Here is an 18,965-nt window from a genome sequence, read left to right on the forward strand (position 1 = left end):
ACTGGATGGTCCTCCAGTTCGACACCCGATCCCGCTCTATCCGTTCCCTCAACAATTTCATGACTGCCTTACGGAGGAGGTTTGAGGATCCCTTTCTGGGGGAACGAGCCAAAGCGGAGCTTCTACAACTAAGACAAGGCTCTACTCCAGTTCGAGAGTTTGCCGATGAATTCCAGAGACTAGCAAGCAGAATTGTGGGCTGGCCCGAAGCCACCCTAATTCACCATTTCAGGGAAGCCTTACACCCTGACATTCTGAACTGGTCGTATATGCGGGGTGATCCCGACACCCTCGAGGATTGGATTCTATTAGCCGAGGAGGTGGAAAGCCGCCGGCGCTTTATTTCCCTTGTCCGCCAAAGAAACAAGGAGAAAAGCGTCCAAAAACCCCAGCCCAAGGCACCACTCCCCAATCCACGGAAGCCCGCGCGTCCACCCCAGGATCGCGAAACACGGTTTCAAAGATGAGCTTGCCTCACTTGTGGGCAACTGGGCCACTTTGCGGCAGTCTGCCCACATTGCCCTGAACCCTTTCGCCCCAGCATGGCAACCCGATCTCGAGGACGACCTCAACGCAGAGGCACCGCGGCCACCCGCAGCGCAGCGCCGGGGAGACCCACACCCTCTGCACTTCACGTTGAGGACTCATCTAACCTTCCTACATCGAGTGACCCCGCCGGGTCCCGGATTACAAATGCCCCATTGGGGGACAACTCTCCTTCTTCTGACGAAGAGAACCCATGGGATCCTCCAGCTTTGAACCTGGAAACCCCCCTTGATTTGTCAAAAAACGGCTCCGGTCTGTGGTGAGTGGAGCGTCTCCACAGACCCCTGCAGAATCTCCTGCTAAACCGAAAGCTCCCACCAAGGTGAAGGAAGTGGAAACCACCGTTTATGTGGACGCAGTTTTACAACACTATAAAGGTGGTCCCCAACTACCCGTTAAGGCACTCATTGACTCCGGTTGCGGTCGCACTCTAATCAATGAGGCCACTTTTGCAGCACAAAGTCAAATCCGAGGCTTTACCAGCCCCCGTCCAATTTGCCCAAATGGACGGAAGCCATTTCAAGGGGGGCCCAGTTGATCATCGCACTACAGGGGTGGCGATGGGTATTGGCTCCCACTGGGAGCAAATAGACTTTACCATAGCCCCTATCCGATTTGAAGTGGTCCTGGGAATTAACTGGATTAAAGGTCATAGTCCCAGTATAGACTGGGAGACGAACACTATCTCCTTTGCCAACCCCAAATGCGATCAGCACCGACAGCAAGTCACGGTGCTGTCTCCACCCGCTCTAGCATTAACCTCCGATGTCCCATCACCGCCGTCCCTACCTGATGTATACCAGGATTTTGCGGATGTCTTTAACATTAAAGAATGTGATGCCTTACCCCCCCCCCACCAGGCCACTGACTGTACAATTGAGGTGGTGAAGGACTGCACCTTAACCAAGAGTAAGATTTACCCTATGAGCGCTTCCGAGCGCACTGTACTACGGGACTTTTTGGACAAAAACCTTACCAGAGGGTTCATTCGCCCATCAAATGCTCCCAACTCAGCCCCCGCATTTTTCGTCCGAAAAAAGGAGGGCGACCTGCGCCTATGCATCGACTTCCGAAAGCTCAATGCAGTTACCCAAGCCAACGCCTACCCTATACCGCTGATTTCAGATATTTTGGGGCAGTTGCAGGAGGGACGTATATTCTCCAAGTTGGACTTAGTAGAAGCCTACTACCGCGTCCGTATCCGCGAGGGAGACGAACCCCTCACTGCCTTCTCTAGCTGTTTTGGAATGTTTGAATTCCTTGTGATGTCTTTCGGGTTAAAAGGGGCCCCGGGGGTCTTCATGCAACTCATCAACGAAATCCTCCACGATTTACTGTACCGCGGGGTGGTGGTTTATTTAGATGACATTCTTATTTATTCAAAAACCATGGATGAGCATGTCGCTCTGGTCCGAGAAGTTCTGCAGCGCCTGCGCAATCACCAACTCTTTGCAAAGTTGGCTAAATGCGAATTTCATCAGAGCAAAATAACGTTCTTGGGATATATAATCTCCCACCATGGCCTTAGCATGGACCCGGCCAAGGTCCAATCCGTCCTCGATTGGACCCCTCCCTCCAACCGCAAACAAGTACAACAGTTTCTAGGTTTTGCTAATTTCTATCGCGGGTTCATCCCTAACTTCGCCCAAGTGGAGCTGCCCATCACCGACCTGCTGAAAACAAAGGGTAAAGGAAGCTCAGCTACGTTACCCTCCGCTAAGATACTGTGGACTGATCAATGCCAGGCCGCTTTTGTAGCCCTCAAACGCCTTTTCACTTCGGAGCCCGTGCTACGGCACCCAGACCCAAATCAAATGTTCATTGTGCAAGTCGATGCCTCCGACGTGGCTATGGGAGGGGCCCTTCTCCAAAGAGGACCAGATGGTCTCCTTCACCCTTGCGCTTACTTCTCCAAGAAGTTTGCGCACTCCCAATTGAACTGGCCCATTTGGGAGAAAGAAGCATCGGCTGTTCACCATGCACTTACTCTATGGCGACAATTCCTGGAGGGGTCTAAAGTACCCTTTGAAGTCGGACCGATCACAAAAATCTAGCTGCCCTCACGGGGACCCATAAATTGTCCGCGAAACAACAGCGTTGGGCGGATTTCTTTGCTCAGTTTCGTTTCGTCCTGAAGCATGTCCCTGGAAAACAAAACGTTCTCGCAGATGCTCTCTCCCGACTGCCTCAGTACCCGGTGAAACTCGATCGGCCAACAGACTCTTTATTTACGCCTGCGCAAAGAGAAGCCCTACCCGTGCTGGCTGTACAAACCCGATCCCAAACACTGCCCCCACAACGGAAGCACGGGACCGACGCACCAACTCCTCCAACCCAACCGGCCGCCAAGCCGCCTGCAGTCAGCGCACCACCGCACGTAAGCGCTTCCCCCTCGTCGACCCCCATATCTGCTCCTGCTTCCACCGTAAAACAGGGGGGGGGCTTCCCGTCTCCGAGTCTTTCTTAAATTCCCTTCGGGAATAATGCCTCATGGAACGCTCTGCTCAAACCCTGCCTCCCGATGTAATCGAACAAGGAGGTTGCTGGTACAAAGACTCGAAATTATACGTGCCCAAAACGCTCCGAAAAGGTCTTACATTTGGCTCATGGAGTAAAAACAGCTGGACACTTTGGGTTCCTAAAGACCCTTCACCTGTTGCGCAGGCAGTTCTGGTGGGGGGGAATGCGTTCTGACATTGACTCTTTCATTCGCAGCTGTCCTGTTTGCGCCACAGTCAAACGATCTCAAGGCAAACCCCCAGGACTACTGCAACCACTTGAAATACCAAGCAAACCCTGGGAAGTGATTGCTATGGATTTTATGACGGATCTCCCTCTCAGCGGGGGAAAAACTGTGTTATGGGTTATCACTGACTTATTTCCTAAGCAAATACATTTGGTTCCATGTGCGGGGATCCCCTCCGCTCAGAAGTTGGCCGCCTCTTCGTGTCACATGTCTTTAGACTACATTCGTTTCCGCGCAAGATAATCTGCGACCGCGGAAGTAGTTTCGTTGCTAAGTTTTGGAAAGCTTTTCTCAAATTGGTGGGGGTGGAACAAGGGTTGTCTAGTGCATACCATCCCCAAACGGATGGTCAAACTGAACGTGTCAATGCTGTACTCGAATGTTATTTGCGCTGTTATGTCAATTACCACCAAGATGACTGGGTAGAACTGTTGCCTTTTGCAGAATATGCCTACAATAATGCTGTACATCAATCCACAGGTTTCAGCCCGTTTTATGCGGTGTATGGACAGGACTTCGGTCCTATCACCCCTGTAGAAGGATCGGAGGGGGAGGGGGATGCCGACATTGCCTCATGGGCTCACACCCTCCGTACAACATGGCCCTGGCTGATTAGCAACCTGGACCGAGCCAAGCGCAAATACAAGGCGCAGGCTGACAAGCATCGTTCCCCAAATATGGACCTGCAAGTGGGTGACCTGGTATACCTTTCCACCAAGAACCTGCGTTCCACCCGTCCTTGCCATAAGCTCAGTGCTAGATACATTGGCCCATTTCCCATCACCCGCCTCATAAATCCTGTCACGGTGGAACTGTCTCTCCCCAAAACTCTGAGGCGTGTGCACCCCGTTTTCCATGTCAGCCTTCTAAAGCCCCATATTGCTTCCCCACAATGGCACCCGGAGCCGCCTCCTGAACAACCCATAATGGTGGGGGGGGGGGAGGAACATTTCGAAGTCTCCAAAATCCTGGATTCCCGCATACCCCATGCAATACCTGATCCGCTGGAAACACTTCCCCCCTGCCTATGACGAGTGGGTTCGCACGCGGGATGTCTCCGCCCCCAAACTCGTCAACGCCTTTCACGATGCCTACCCGGACAGACCAGCCCCCTTGCCGGATGGGAGGGGGACTTAAGGGGAGCAGGATGTCAGGCTGTTATCTCGGTTTAGATGTTTCCTTTCGTTTCTCTGCTGAACCGTCCAGACTCAAGGACGGCTACACATACCAAAGCCTGGGAACGCCACTCCTGGGAAATAATGCTCTGTTTATGCTTTGTAATCTCCCGCCGTTTCTCTGCCTTATATTTCCAAATAATGGGCAAGACAAGCCATAGCTGTCATCTTGCCTTCCATGCACTGTATTGCCTATTTGACCAGTAAAGCCATCTGCTTGGAATCTGATTGTCTCTGTGGTGATTTCTGGTTCGATGGGTCAAGAGCTCACATTCTGCTGCACAAGCAAGGAGACTAAGCCCCCCACCCCCAGCCAACAAATGAAACACACCACAGCTGTTTAGGAACTTAGGAATGAAGATAACATCTTCAAGAACAAGTGGATCTCCCAAATTCAGCAAAATGCACAGCCATGTGAGGCTTCAGGCAGGATTCCTCTTGCACATGGGAACTGAGACCAGGGAATCACAGAATTGGAAGGGATCTCGTAGATCTAGTCCAACCCTTTATTCAACCCAGGAAACGCTAACGAGAGCAATCCCTGCATGAAAACCTCCAGAGAGGGAGAGAAAGAGCTCCTTCCTCTCCAGGCAACCGTGTCACTGGCGAACAGCTCTTGCCATTAGGGAGATTTAGGGAACTACTGGGTGTGACCCTGTGGGTGAGAATATTGAATGAGAAGGGAGTACATGAAGGATGGGAAATTCTTAAAAGGGAGATATTGAAGGTGCAATTTCAATCACTTCCCACGAGGAGAAAAAAAGGTATAGGTTTGAAGAAACCAGGGTGGATGACTAAAGAACTTTTGGTTGAGATAGGATTTAAGAAGGGCATGTACAAGAAGTGGAAAAAGGGAGAAATCAACAAAGAGGAATTCAAACAAGTAGCCAGCACACATAGGGAGAAAGTCAGGAAGGCTAAAGCGCAGAATGAGCTCCGGCTAACCAGGGAAGTTAAAAACAACAAAAAAGGGTTTTTTGGTTATGTCTGTAACAAAAGGAAGATCAAGGTAACGATTGGGTCATTGCGTGGAGAGAATGGTGAGTTATTAACAGGGGGAGGCAGAAAAGGCAGAATTACTTAACTCCTTTTTTGTATCAGTCGTCTCCCAAAAGAGGAATAGTGCTCAACCTGGGAATAATGGAGCAGAGGATGCAATAGGGGAATTACAGCATAGTATAGACACTGAGATAGTACAGGAATACCTGGCTACTCTCAATGAATTCAAGTCTCCAGGGCCGGACGAACTGCATCCAAGGGTGTTAAAAGAACTGGCTGAAGTGATTTCACAACCAGTGGCAATAATCTTTGAGAATTCATGGAGAACAGGAGACGTTCCAGCAGACTGGAGGAGGGCAAATGTGGTCCCCATCTTTAAAAGGGGGGGGGAAAGAAATCCCAAACAATTATCGCCCAGTCAGCCTGACATCAATACCAGGTAAAATACTAGAGCAGATAATTAAACAGACGGTTTGTAAGCACTTAGAAAGAAATGCCATGCTCACTGACAGTCAACATGGGTTTCTCAAAAACAGGTCATGCCAAACTAATCTCATACCTTTTTTTGAAAGAGTGACAAGTATGGTAGATGAAGGGAATGTTGTAGATGTAGTGTACCTTGATTTCAGAAAAACCTTTGATAAAGTCCCCCATGATCTTCTTGAAACAAAGCTAGTAAAATGTGGGCTGGACACTGCTACTGTTAGATGGATTGGTAATTGGTTGACCGACCGAACCCAAAGGGTGCTCATTAATGGCCCAACTTCATCCTGGAGTGACCAGTGGGGTACTACAGGGGTCTGTCCTGGGACCGGTACTATTTAATATCTTTATAAATGACTTGGATGATGGAATAGAGAGCATGCTAATCAAATTTGCAGATGACACCAAGTTAGGAGGGGTAGTTAATACCCCGGAGGGTAGGGTCAGAGTTCAGAATGACCTCGATAAACTGGAGAGCTGGGCCATAAGCAATAAAATGGATTTCAATAGGGAGAAGTGTAAAGTACTTCACCTAGGCAGAAACAACATAAGGCACAGGTACAGGATGGGAGAGAGTTGGCTTGACATGTGAAAGAGATCTGGGAGTCTTAGTGGACCACCAACTAAACATGAGTCAACAGTGTGATATGGCGGCTAAGAAGGCCAATGCAATTCTGGGCTGCATCAATAGGAGTACTGTGTCTAGATCAAGGGAAGTAATACTACCACTGTATTCTGCATTGGTCAGACCTCACTTGGAATACTGTGTCCAGTTTTGGGCTCCACAATTTATGAAGTATGTTGACAAGTTGGAGCGTGTCCAGAGGAGGGCGACCAGAATGGTCAAAGGTCTGGAATCCATGCCCTATGAGGAGAGACTTAGGGAGTTGGGTTTGTTTAGTTTGGAGAAGAGAAGGTTGAGGGGAGACATGATAGCCATGTTTAAATATCTGAAGGGATGTCATGATGATGAGGGAACTAGCTTGTTCTCTGTTGCTCCAGGGACTAGGACACGGAGTAATGGATTTAAACTAATAGAAAAGCAATTCCACCTAAACATTAGGAAGAACTTTCTGATGGTGAGGGCTGTTTGACGGTGGAATGTGCTGCCTCGGAGCGTGGTGGAGTCCCCGTCTTTGGAGGTCTTTAAGCAAAGGCTAGATGGCCATCTGTCGGGAGTGCTTTGATTGTGGGATCCTGCATGGCGGGGGGAGGGTTGGGGTCACTGGGGATGTGTGGGGGGGAGGGAGTTGTAAATTTCCTGCATTGTGCAGGGGGTTGGACTAGATGACCCTGGTGGTCCCTTCCAACTCTATTATTCTATGATTCTCCAAATGTCCATCTGAAATCTACCCTCCAGAAACTCACAAGCTTTTACAAGCAAAGCACCTACACTACCGATTGCCCTTCCTTCCATCCCTGAAAAGGGCTAAACGTAGTACTACACTGCAGGTTAAAAGTGTGAGCAAGGAATCTCTGTTCAGGTTTCAGCTCCCAGGCAAGCTGCTTTCTCTCAGCTTCTTCAGGTGTAGTGGTTAAGAGCGGTGGTTTGGAGCGGTGGAATCTGATCTGGAGAACCAGGTTTGATTCCCCACTCCTCCACATGAGCGGTGGAGGCTAGTCTAGTGAACCGGATTGGTTTCCCCCCTCCCCCACATGAAGCCAGCTGGGTGACTTTGGGCAAGTCACACTCTCTCAGTCCCACCTATCTCAATGGGTGTCTGTTGCAGGGAGGGGAAGGCAAGGGGATTGTAAGCCGGTTTGACTCTCCCTTAAGTGGTAAAGTTGGCATATAAAAACCAACTCTTCTTCTTCTATAACATGTGGATAAAAGTGCCAGCCTACCTTGTAGGAGTGTTGCAAGGCACTGGAGGTCTTGAACCAGGGATTATGACCACATGTGTGTGTTTTGCTGTCAAGTCACAGCTGACGTGAGGCGACCCCGGTGAGGTTTTCAAGGAAAGAGAAGTTGGGAGGTGTTTTGCCCTTGCCTGCCTCAGCATCACGCCCCTGGAATTCCGTGGTCTCCCATCCAAATACTTGCCAGGGTCAGGGCTGAGAGGGTGTGACTGGCCCAAGGTCACTCAGCAGGTTTTCATGGCAGAGTGGGGATTCGAACTTGGGTTTCCCAGGTCCTAGCCTGACACCTTCCCCAGTGCCCCCCTGGCAGCTTGTGGACCTGAGCCCGGCTGCTCCGTAGCACCATCGCTGCAGGTGGCCGGCAATCAGGTGACACAGGAAACCTCACCTGGACAAACAGGGCTGCCGATTCCATCCATGCTCTTCAATCCGAGCAGATTCGTGGCTGAGGAGAGGATAGAGGCGGCTTCTCCACCTACCTGTTTCTTTCTTGTGGGGAATCCTCAAGCCCCAAAGGATTTTCAAGGTAATACGCAGAGCTTTTGGCAACAGTACTCACCGGTACTGAGTACTGGCATCTTGTTGGGGGCTCTCCCAAGTCCTGATCCTCATGCATCAGCCCACCCCACTCAGCCAGAGGAAGAGAAAGGAGACCCTCAGGAACTTCCAAAGGGGGAGTCTGCAGGGGCAGCATTCAGCAAAACCTTAAATATGAGTACTGGGACCTTTTTAAAAACAAAAAAAGCATTGTAAAATGTGCTTAGTACTTAAGACAAGGATACTAATGCTAAGCATCAGCATTTTGTAATGGGGCCAGATTCAATACAGGACACTGTTATATCAATTGTCACTCTCAAGGGAGAATTCCAGAAGGAGCCACTTCTCCCGTGACAGGACAGCAGCTGCAAACATAAATACACCCCAGCCCCACTAGCAAGAGGGCCTGCAGACAAGTCCTGTATAGAACCTGGAAACTTCTGCACTTGCATTCCAAATTTCTGGTACCTTGCCATACACACACACACACACACACACACACACACACACTGGCCTGGAGGGTAGATTCTACACAACATCTGGGCCCTAACTCTACCACCCCAAGGCCTCAAGCCAGAAAGTGGGGAGGGTTCTATCCTGCATCCATCCCAGACCTTCTGCATCCCCCTCAGAGGCAGTTTACTTTCCCATACCCTGCCTGCCAGATCTGGCAGCTGCAGGGCCCACAAAGAGAGCTCCTTTGTATGGGATTACAAAAAGCTCATCCTCCAGTGGGGCAGCTCTTCTCTATCTGCGCTGGGATTTGCCACCGTGGCAATCAACCACAAGCAGGTTGTAAACAGCCACTCCCAACTGTAAACAGCCACTCCTCTCTCTGCGTCGCATTTTTAACCCAACTCGATCAGCTTGACTCCTTTTTTTTATACATTAATATTTCACCCATCAACACAACATTCCAAACTTTACACAACCATCTCTCTGCTTTAAGGTCAAATTTGATGTTTCCAGAATTGTGTCAACCCCATTCTAGCGCTGAACATTAAAATCTTAAGAAGATACAACTGAATCTTGGAAAGAACCTTGCTACAATAACCCCATGTTTAATGCTAAACAAAAAATTTTCCAGATCTCATTGTGAATGTTATTCCAAGGTTCCTTAGCAACTGAATGTTCCCACCACAGGTAGAAAAGAGTCCCAATTTGTTTCCTGCATCTCCATCATCATCAAGTGACTCTATCTATAGTACATAAAAATGAGAAAAAGACAGGAGTTTTGAGACTTCTTGTTTTGCAATTCTATTGTACACAAAAGGTAAAGTCCCAGCCGGGCCCCCACCTGCACTCCCAGGAGAGCTGGGAATCAGATTTGGATCCAAAGCTGGACAACACAGGCTCCTGATTCTACTGACACTAGACAGCAGTTTACAACCACACCCCTGAGAGCTCAGATCTACAAGCGGAAGTGCCTGGGCAAAGCAGCTTTCGCTCATGAGCACTGGAAGCATCCTTGAAAGGAAGAAGATGCTCCTTCCAAATCCCAATAGAGAAAGGATGCCCAAGGGGGACATCGCGGCCCACCCGACTCTCCTCAACATCCCAATGGGTCGTGGACTGCAGGGGACAGAACAAGCCAGCAGCAGCTCCAGAAGCACCATGTGAACAAACATGGAGGACCCTTGGCCTTAGAAGGGGGACAATCCTGGAGACGGATTGTGCGACAAAGTAACTAGTAGCGGCGGGATGGGGGGGAAGACTTATTCACACCCAGCAGAAAGAGAAGCAGCACATCAGAAGTGAGCCAGGTGCTTGCACAGCCGCCTACTCCATGCCACAAGCTCTGAAAAGCCCCACAGCCAGCACCTTTGCTGCAGAAACAAACAGAAGCGGCTCAGATCAGGGCTCAGATCAAGGCTGTCAAAAGCCACCACTGGCTCCAAATCACACCATCACTTGCCGAGCTTCAGAGGCCCCAGGGCAGCCAGGGCCCTTGGAATTGAGAAACCCCGGCATCCCTCACAGGGACCAGCCAATGCGTTTTCCTAGTCAAGATGGGCTTTTAGCACACGGGAAAAGCCAACGATGTACAGAAAGTGACTCACAGCATCTAAAAAGTCAGCCCACCACACACAGAATTGCAACCAATCAAAATCAAAGAAATCTGCTCACAAAGAACACATAGATGATGACTTTAACATTTAAAAACATGCATGTGCACGCATGGGAGGAGCTCCACTGAAACCTTTGGCCTATTTCAACCCAGAGCATTTCAGAAACCTACACACGCCCCCTTGGACAGCCCCTTTGCCCCCAAGCAAGCACGTCTGGGATCACAGCCGGATAAAAGACCTGAAGCCATAGATTTACCCAAAAAGAACACAACAGTTTACACGAGGCTCGGCCAAACGGGGGTGCTCACAGAGCCACAGGCGCAAGTGGAGACGGATGGGGCTCCAAGATCAACTTTTCAGACCTTACCTGGATATATCTCAAGGCACTCCTTAGGACGCTGAGGTTAGAGGTTTTCTTGTCATCGATGTTGGGGATGTTGCGTTTCAGGGTCTCAAAGCATTCTTTCAAGTGGGCGCGTCTGCGGAAAACAAAAGCCACATAGTCATTTAGCACTCGGAACAAACTTTAACCCAAAAGGCCCACTGATCTGGAAGTTGTGGGCCGATTACATGTGCCACGTGGTGGCATGCTTATTTGGGAGATGCTGAGCACTGAACCAGGGACCTTCGGCATGCCAAGCAGATACTCTCCCACTGACCCACAGTCCTCCTCCACACACACACCACACACACATACACACCAATTCCAAGGAATTCCCTTCAAAGGACAGTCGGTTTAGCTTCATCATTACATGGCTTCATGTGACAAGTAAAAAAGACCTGGGCAAGAGCCTGCTTGGCACAGCAGTCGGAGTAGGACTAGACGCCCGAGTTCAAATCCCCACTCACTCATAAAGCGCACTGGGTGATCTCAGCCACTCGTACACTCAGGCTAACCCGAAAGCCAGCATGAAGCAGTGTTTAAAGGTCCAGACTTGGGCCTGGGGGCCCCGGGTGTAAATCTCAACTCCGCCATGGGAGCTTGCTGGGTGTCCTTGGGCAAGCCACACACCCTAGGCCTAACCCACCTCACAGGGCTGGTGTGAGGATGAAATGGAGGAGGGGCAAATGAGGAAATCTGCTTTGGTTCTCACTGGGGAGAACAGCAGAGTATAAATGGATAAATATATTAAATAAAAATCCTTCACAAGGCTGTTGTTGCGATAAAATGGGGAGGGAGCTATCCTGGCTCCCTGGAGAGAGGAGAGGATAAAAAATGTCAGCCAGCCACCATCCTTCCAGAAGGTTTAATGGCCAACAATAATTCAGTATCATGGTGTGAAGATTTTTTTAGGCTTTTTGTCTGCTTGAATGTTGCTTCATTAGGTAGCAGGATTTCATTTTGTTATCACTTCGTTTTTGGCTCCATCCAGAACGAGAGCAGGATGCAAATCTCAGGTTTGTTCCCCAGCACAGCTTTCAAGAAGAGCACTGGCAACCCCCGCCCCCATCCGGTGGAACGCCCGAGAAGGCAAGCAGCGCTTTTCCCAAAGGGAGGCCGGCCAATGCTGTACCCCTTTCCCCCAAAGAGGAGACCCGGTCAGCAAGCAAACAAATCTTGTTTTAAGCCCAAGAAGGTCAGAGCTGAGAAATGGAAGGTCTTCGGGGGCTGCTGGAACAGACGACAAAGCTACTTATCAATGCACCCTTCCAAAGCGTTTAGAGTGGCAAACGAGGCTCTCCCTCACCATCCTATCCCCACAACAACCCTGTCAGGTCGATCAATAGGTTTCCCAATTTCTCCAGGCCTAGATAGGGTGTGGTAGAGCAGGCGGCTGCATTGGGGAGGCGCCTGGATGGTTGGGGCTCTCAGGGGGGCACAGACCTGGGAGACAGCTAATGAAATGGGAATGAGATTTGAGGAAGGCAAGAGGTAGAAGAGGTCGGTGTTCCTCGCCATCAAAGGCCCCGGTCCCCACTGAAGCTGGCAGCTTCCCAGTGCAGATCCTGGTGCCAAAGGCTCAGCCTCAGACGTACTCTCCGCTTGCGTGGAATGACCAGATGGGCCCCACTTCTGCGCCACAGTCTGCCCTTTGAGGCTGCACAGTGAAGGAGACCAGAAGGAACAGGACGGCTGCCTCAGTGAAGACACCACACCAAACCAGGGGTCAAGAAAGGTTCGGCATGACTTACAACCCACGAGGCGAGGGGCCAGCAACCCAGAATTGGAAACCAGTTCAACGTGGCCTTGCAAACTGTGGCTCATGCTAGTTAAAGTTTCATGCAAACCCAAAGGCTGCAGATACAGCCTTCATTCTGCCCCAGGAAGCTGCACTACACCAGGTGGAAAACAGATGCAGACCATGGCTTGCTCAAAACATGAACCATGGTTTGGGTTCAAAATTATGATCAGTACAAACTGTGGCTTGTTTGATGTCTGCCTTCAGTTGGGAACTTTCCCTACCACTGCTGGCCTTCTGATCAAGGAGCTTCTAATAATGTTCCAAAAAGACTTGGAATTCCATTTACACCCTCCTCCCCCAGCTTAAAAAACCAAAATGCCTATTTACTTCCCATTTTTCAACCATCTACATACCTGTTCTTCTCCAATTTATTATGGACCTCCCGAGTGCCAACCCTGGAATTTGAAAAGAACAAAACATGCCATCAGCATCATGTTCTGAAAAATCTCCCCACTGAGGTTTCCAAACAGCGACTAAGACCCAGAGGCCCCAGGGAAAGGCTTGGCTTCCCAATTTCTGCATGATACGGTGCTGCAAAGGCACCAGAACAAGGCCACAATTGTGCCTGAGCTACATGCGCAGCAGAATGGTTGCAGAGCACTGAGGAGGTCAAATGGACTGTACCACTTGAAACTGCGTGTTTCCAATTTTTTTACGCTTCCTTGTATTAAAGACTCCTTGTAAGCAGAACATCAGCACAGTAAGGTTCTATCCCAACTCTTTGCCTTTCCCCCTGCAACACAGCTTTTTTATTTGCAGGGAGTTTGTCACACAGAGAAGCAGTCAAACCACAGTCTGTAACATATGTTTGGAGGCTGCAGGTTAGATGATAGCATGCTCAAGGCTGGGGGGACGATATCTGGCACAATAACTGGCAATGATCAACATTCATGGCAAGCGTTAAATTGATTTGTGTGGCATAAATTATTTTTTAAAATCCCCTGGAACTCTGGACAATGTATGCCATAAGTCATTGCAGGGATCCTAAAGGAAGTTGTAGAAGTCAGTACTTTGAAAGCAGAATCATAGACACACGCAGTTAGTCTCCATTCTTTCAGAAGGTTTGGAATCAGAACTCTATGGTCAGCCATTACTGAAAGCCTCCTTCCCCAGGAGTATAATACAAACATTCTAATTGCCAATGGCCAAAAAAAGTTCCCAGGGAATTACTGAGGTGGAATATTGATGTGATAAGAGAGTGCATATGTCGTGAAAAATGTCCCTGTAATACCTGGAATGTCTAGACTAAGAATGGTTCACTCCTCCATTTTATTCTCTTGCATGGAGTAGGAGTCACTGGGGGTGTGGGAGGGAGGTAGTTGTGAATTTCCTGCATTGTGCAAGGGGTTGGACTAGATGACCCTGGTGGTCCCTTCTAACTCTATGAGTCTAGGTGCAAACCAGGCCTAAAATTGTGGCTGTGCAGCAATACATTCAAGGGGAGAGGGGGGATATCAGAAAGTACACAATAAGATGGGGAAAAGATCTCTCCATCTTCGAATGCGTTTCAATGGAATTATTCATCCTTATCCTACCATACAGAGCAGTGGATACCCACAATAGAACCCATGTTTTTCCAGGCATGCCACACTTGCATGGTGCACTGGATTGCCACATCCCAATTGCCCTGGCAACAAATGCAACTGTTTGCAGCCGAACTGCTCAGGGAGCACACACCATGAGCATGAGGGGCTTCGCTTAGCATGTCATGCAGCACAGAAGTCTTGCAATTCAGACTGCAGAATGCTTTGCTGTTGTTGGGGGGGGAGGGGGGAAGGAAACACCTCTGGAATTTTGTGTGCCCCAAATATGTTGATTGCCAACTTTGCACAAAAAGCCTTAGGAACACTGGCTGCTGTAGAACTGATTATTTCAATTGAATGTGGGCATTTGGTTGGTTAGCTTTGTTTACATGGATGTAAACAGTGTCAACGAAATGGAACATGGTGGCACATACTAATCTGCCCAATACCGAGTCGAACCACTGGCCCACAGCCCTCAGCACCGTTCTCCTCTGCCTGGCAGAATCCGCAGGCACAGAAAGCTCTTCCTCTGCAGCTGCTACCCAGGAGCTCATACATGGGCCCCTCCCCAATCAGAAACTGCCAAACCACTGGCCCACCCGCACAGTGGCTCACTCTCTTATGCTGCTGGTAGAGACCTTTGTCTTTTGCTACCGTTTTGCTACCCTTTTATTGCCGCGCAACATAGTGACGGCCATGAGCACAGAGGAGTCAACACGCACGGAGGAGGGACGTCCATCAATGGCCACTGGACATGGTGAGTAAAGGGAGACTCCACATACAGAAGCAGTCAACGTCTGACTCCCAGTGCGGGAAGGCAGCATCAGGGGAAGGCCTCGGCCTCTAGGCCCGGTTGTTGGCCCTCCAGGTCCACAGGCTGGCCACGGTGTGAAATGGGATGCTGACCGTTGGCCTGACCCAGCAGGGCTCTTCTTACGTTCTTATCTGGAGAGGCCCAGGGAACAGCCCAGGGACCCTCCTGCATATGGAGCAGGTCCCACTGAGCTACAGCCTTTCACCAGAAGTCTGCACCATCACCAGGATGTTTCTCGGGATATGGAAACATGTGATCTGCGCAGAGAGGGGAAGTGTTTCACAAGACTACACAGCTACAGACGGTTGAAGTTAACCCAGGAGGACTCTTCCAACCTGAACAAAAGCTGTGTGAAGAGGATGCAACAGGATTTAAGCCGATACAAATCACATTTAGACCGATTTGCTTAAGTTCTTGATTTGGGATTTATTCTGTGTGTGGAGAGGAAGAACAGGGAAATGAAACACGAGCAGCTGCAGGTAATGAAAAGGTCCCATGTTGGGCCTGCTGGATAAGGCCAGTAGTCTATCTAGCCCAGCATCCTGTCCCATACAGCAGCCAACCAAAGGCCCTGGAGGGACCACACAAACAGGGCACAGAGGCCGAGCCCCCCCACCCAATGCTGCCTGCCAGCACTAGCATTCAGAGGTTTGCTGGCTGGGTATGGAGGCTCCCGTAAGGCACTACAGCTAGAAGCCATGGATGGCCCCTTCCTCCATGAATCTGTCTAAGCCCTTTCAAAGCAACAACAATACTGAATTAGATCCTTGGTCCATCAAGAGCAATACTGTCTACTCAGACCGGCAACAGCTCTCCAGGGTCTCAGGTTGAGGCCTTTCATATCCTCTACTACCTGGTCCTTTAAATTGGAGCTGTTGGGGACTGAACCTGGGACCTTCTACAGGCCGAGCAGATGCTCTATCAATACTACTCCTTTCACAATCTCCACCTCTACCACTGAGCCACGACCCCACTACACTCCTCTCAGGGTGACAGATGCACACAAGAAAAGCTTGACCCAACAGTCTGAAGCTGGGAAATGTCCCCGAATGCCCCGCAAGAACCACCATGAATCCACTTCTGGGCATCATGATAACAACATCTCCAGAGGCGCAGAGCCTGGGAGATAAGGAGTGGAATGCGGTGGGACGGGGTGGAGGGTGGCAAAGGATGGCACTGGCAGATCACTGCAAGTGGGACTTCAGAGAGGGTGCCTGACAACACATCGGGAGGGCCAAACAAAAGCTCTCAAGCCAAGCAGCCACCAGGCCGCCCCCTACAATCTGGCCTTTGGCTGAACGGCTGCATGGGGCTCGGCGCAAAACCAAATATGGCTTTTTAGAAACCAAAAACAGCATTTTTAAGTTAAGGGGTATCAGAGGGGTAGGTGGGATACTAGAATAATCAGCATATGAAGGGCAGAGCAAGAAAAGGCTTTTATGGGACTGGAGGACTCCTTAGAGATGCTTGACAGCAAGAGCCATCAGAGAGGGGAAAAGCTGCCAGGAATTCAAGTGCAGACCACACACAGATTGATGCCCATATGCTAAAAGGTGTGTGCAGGGTCCTCCTGAGTATACTACTTATTGCGAGATCTTGTGTGCACCACTCCCTCATCAAGGTCTCACCGCATCCAGTCTTTGTGGGTGATTCACCCGCATGCCAGCTGTTGGTAACAAGAGGTGGTATAGTTTTACTTATGCCAATAGGCTTCCTGACACTGGCCCATTCGTGATTTTCTGCCCTGAACTCTGAGGTTGTTTGGCTCCTGAGTTGTAAAAGGTCGCTGACCCCTGGTTAGCCCACCCTTTCCATGCAGCCTTCAGCCAGCCCTTAGGAGGGACAGGTGACCCATCTGAAGCCCCAGAGATTCCTGCAGCGCGGCCACTCACCCGCCCGGTCTCTTCTTCTGCTCGCTGGGTTTGGCGTCCTCCGAGGGAGCCAGCTTCAGAGTGCCGAGTGGCTGGGGGGCCACCAGATGCTGCTGCAGCGGCTGGTGCGAGGGCGGCTGCGGCTGGATGGGGTGCTGGACCAGGTGATGCTGGGAGATGGCCAGGACGGGCGCGGCGTAGTGGGGGAGCTGCTTGGGGCTCCCAGAAGGGGGCGTGGGGGCTTTGATGTCGGGGAGGAGGGGGCCAGACGTTCTCTGGATCACGGGTGCCACCAGGGCTGCCTCCTTGCTGAGGCCCGGGGGGGCCACAAGAGGTTGGTGGCGCGGGATGAGAGGCGGGGGCAGGGCACTCTGGGCTGCCTGCTGGGCGGGGCTGGCGACCACAGGGATGGGAATGACGGAGATGGGGGCTGTGAGCGGAGGGGGAGGAGCCGGGGTGGGCGGAGACAAAGGCACAGCCGCTGACGCGCGTTCGTTGCAGGGCTCCTCGGGGTGAATAGCATGGTTAACCCTCTGCACGCTGGCCTTCTTCTGCTCCTGCTCGCGCTCCAGGCGAAGTTTTTCGTTCTCCTCTGGCAGAGAAAAATATTGGGAAGGGGGGAAGAGAAGAAATACGGCTGTATGTTAATAAAACAAGGATAATAGGAACCTCAAGTGTTTCTGTGCTATAGAGCACACCTATTGACTTCTGTTTACTATTTATTGTGTGACAGACACAGAAGTCTGGTCCCTGCCCCAAGGGGTTTGCAATCTCAATGTTGCCATGACTTTGACAGAGGGATTTCCCACTGAGTTAGTGTCCTCCCCAGCATAAGACACCAACTGCCAGCTACTCTTTGTTATTGAGCTGCCCCTGTTCGAACCTTTGAGCGGATATCCATACACACAGCACGCTGGCTTCAAGCTGCTAGTCCCCACTTGCCTGGCTGCATTCCTTCCTTCCTCTTTTCAGCTCCTCCCATTCTGCTCTCAGTCCCCCTCCTCTGTCTTTTCCTACTCTGCCCATTTCTACCTTTTGCATTTCTGTTCTCTCTCTCTCTCTCTCTCTCTCACACACACACACACAATGTTTTAAGTTGCATTTTCTCTGCCTTCTTCACACAAGGGGACATAAAAGTGGATCAACAAAATCATTCTTCCTTGTTGCCATCAGAGCCACCTAAAAACTCCAGCTTCGGAGGCAGTATATCTGAGTACAGCTGATGTGGGATACCAGCAAGAAGTGACACATAGCCCTGATTCCCAAACACACCAGCTCAGCAGGAAACCGGGTGCCACACAGGGAGCGCTTTGGCCTGACCCTGCCGGCCTCACGCTCACTGGTGCCCACTGGTCAAGCCTTTCGCTTTCCTAAGAGCATCCATTGCCACCCTTTGTGCTTGGATGAGACCAACAGAATGATGTAATTTAAAGACCACACCTTCCAATCCGGGGCGTAACAGAGCCACGGGGACCGCCGGGGGGGGGGGCTTCTCTACGCAAGACACCCGAGGGTCCCTGAACAGCTAGGGGCTTTGCAGCCACACAGATATCGCTACAATTACTCACATCTGGGGGGGGGGCATGGGATGGCATGGGCACGCAATGGAAGTTGGGAGGAAATGCTTACATAAGATGTGCAAATTATTAATCCATCCATGGTGCAGTGGTTAGTGCTGGATGAGGATCTGGGAAACCCGGGTTCAAATCCCCACTGTGGCACGGAAGCTCACTGACACCGAGTTGCGTCATGACAGTCACTCTCTCTCAGCATAACCCACCTCAGAGGGTTGTAGTTGTGTGGATAAAATGGAGTAGGGAAGGATGATGTTATAAGCCTCTTTTGGTCCCCAGAGACATGATCTGTCTTTTAACTGGGCAGACGCCCCCCCACCCTGGATTAAGCTCTTTATGCAAGTGTGCCTAGGCCATGTTCTGTCAGTTAAACAGTTTGTTTTTTCTGCTACAAAACATTTAAATAAACTAAGGAGCCCCCATTTAGAAAAGGAGCAGTTTTTTAACAAATTTAAATGTTATTTTAATTCTGCTAACCTTTGGAAGGGGCAGGAGCCCCGTGGCGCAGAGTGTTAAGCTGACTATCAATTGTCAGGAGCCACACTGGGCGAAGGGCTTGGTCCCCTCTACGCCCTGCTTACAGGC

The 18,965-nt window shown here is 50.4% G+C and overlaps 1 protein-coding gene across 1 annotated transcript in view; it reads right to left on the reverse strand.

Annotated features, from left to right (window-relative positions):
* The window catches only part of MNT (MAX network transcriptional repressor), a 72,468-nt gene extending 53,911 nt beyond the window's left edge, over positions 1–18,557 (reverse strand). Inside the window, exons 1-4 of the mRNA XM_056865044.1 lie at positions 18,539–18,557; positions 16,828–17,398; positions 12,952–12,993; positions 10,783–10,894 (exon numbers count right to left, since the gene is read on the reverse strand). Coding sequence (XP_056721022.1) covers positions 10,783–10,894; positions 12,952–12,993; positions 16,828–17,398; positions 18,539–18,557 — 744 coding nt within the window. The remainder of the gene's footprint in view (positions 1–10,782; positions 10,895–12,951; positions 12,994–16,827; positions 17,399–18,538) is intronic.
* Positions 18,558–18,965: the final 408 nt, after the last annotated feature.

The sequence above is a fragment of the Euleptes europaea genome, chromosome 19, assembly GCF_029931775.1.
Source record: "Euleptes europaea isolate rEulEur1 chromosome 19, rEulEur1.hap1, whole genome shotgun sequence".
Classification (NCBI taxonomy): domain Eukaryota; kingdom Metazoa; phylum Chordata; class Lepidosauria; order Squamata; family Sphaerodactylidae; genus Euleptes; species Euleptes europaea.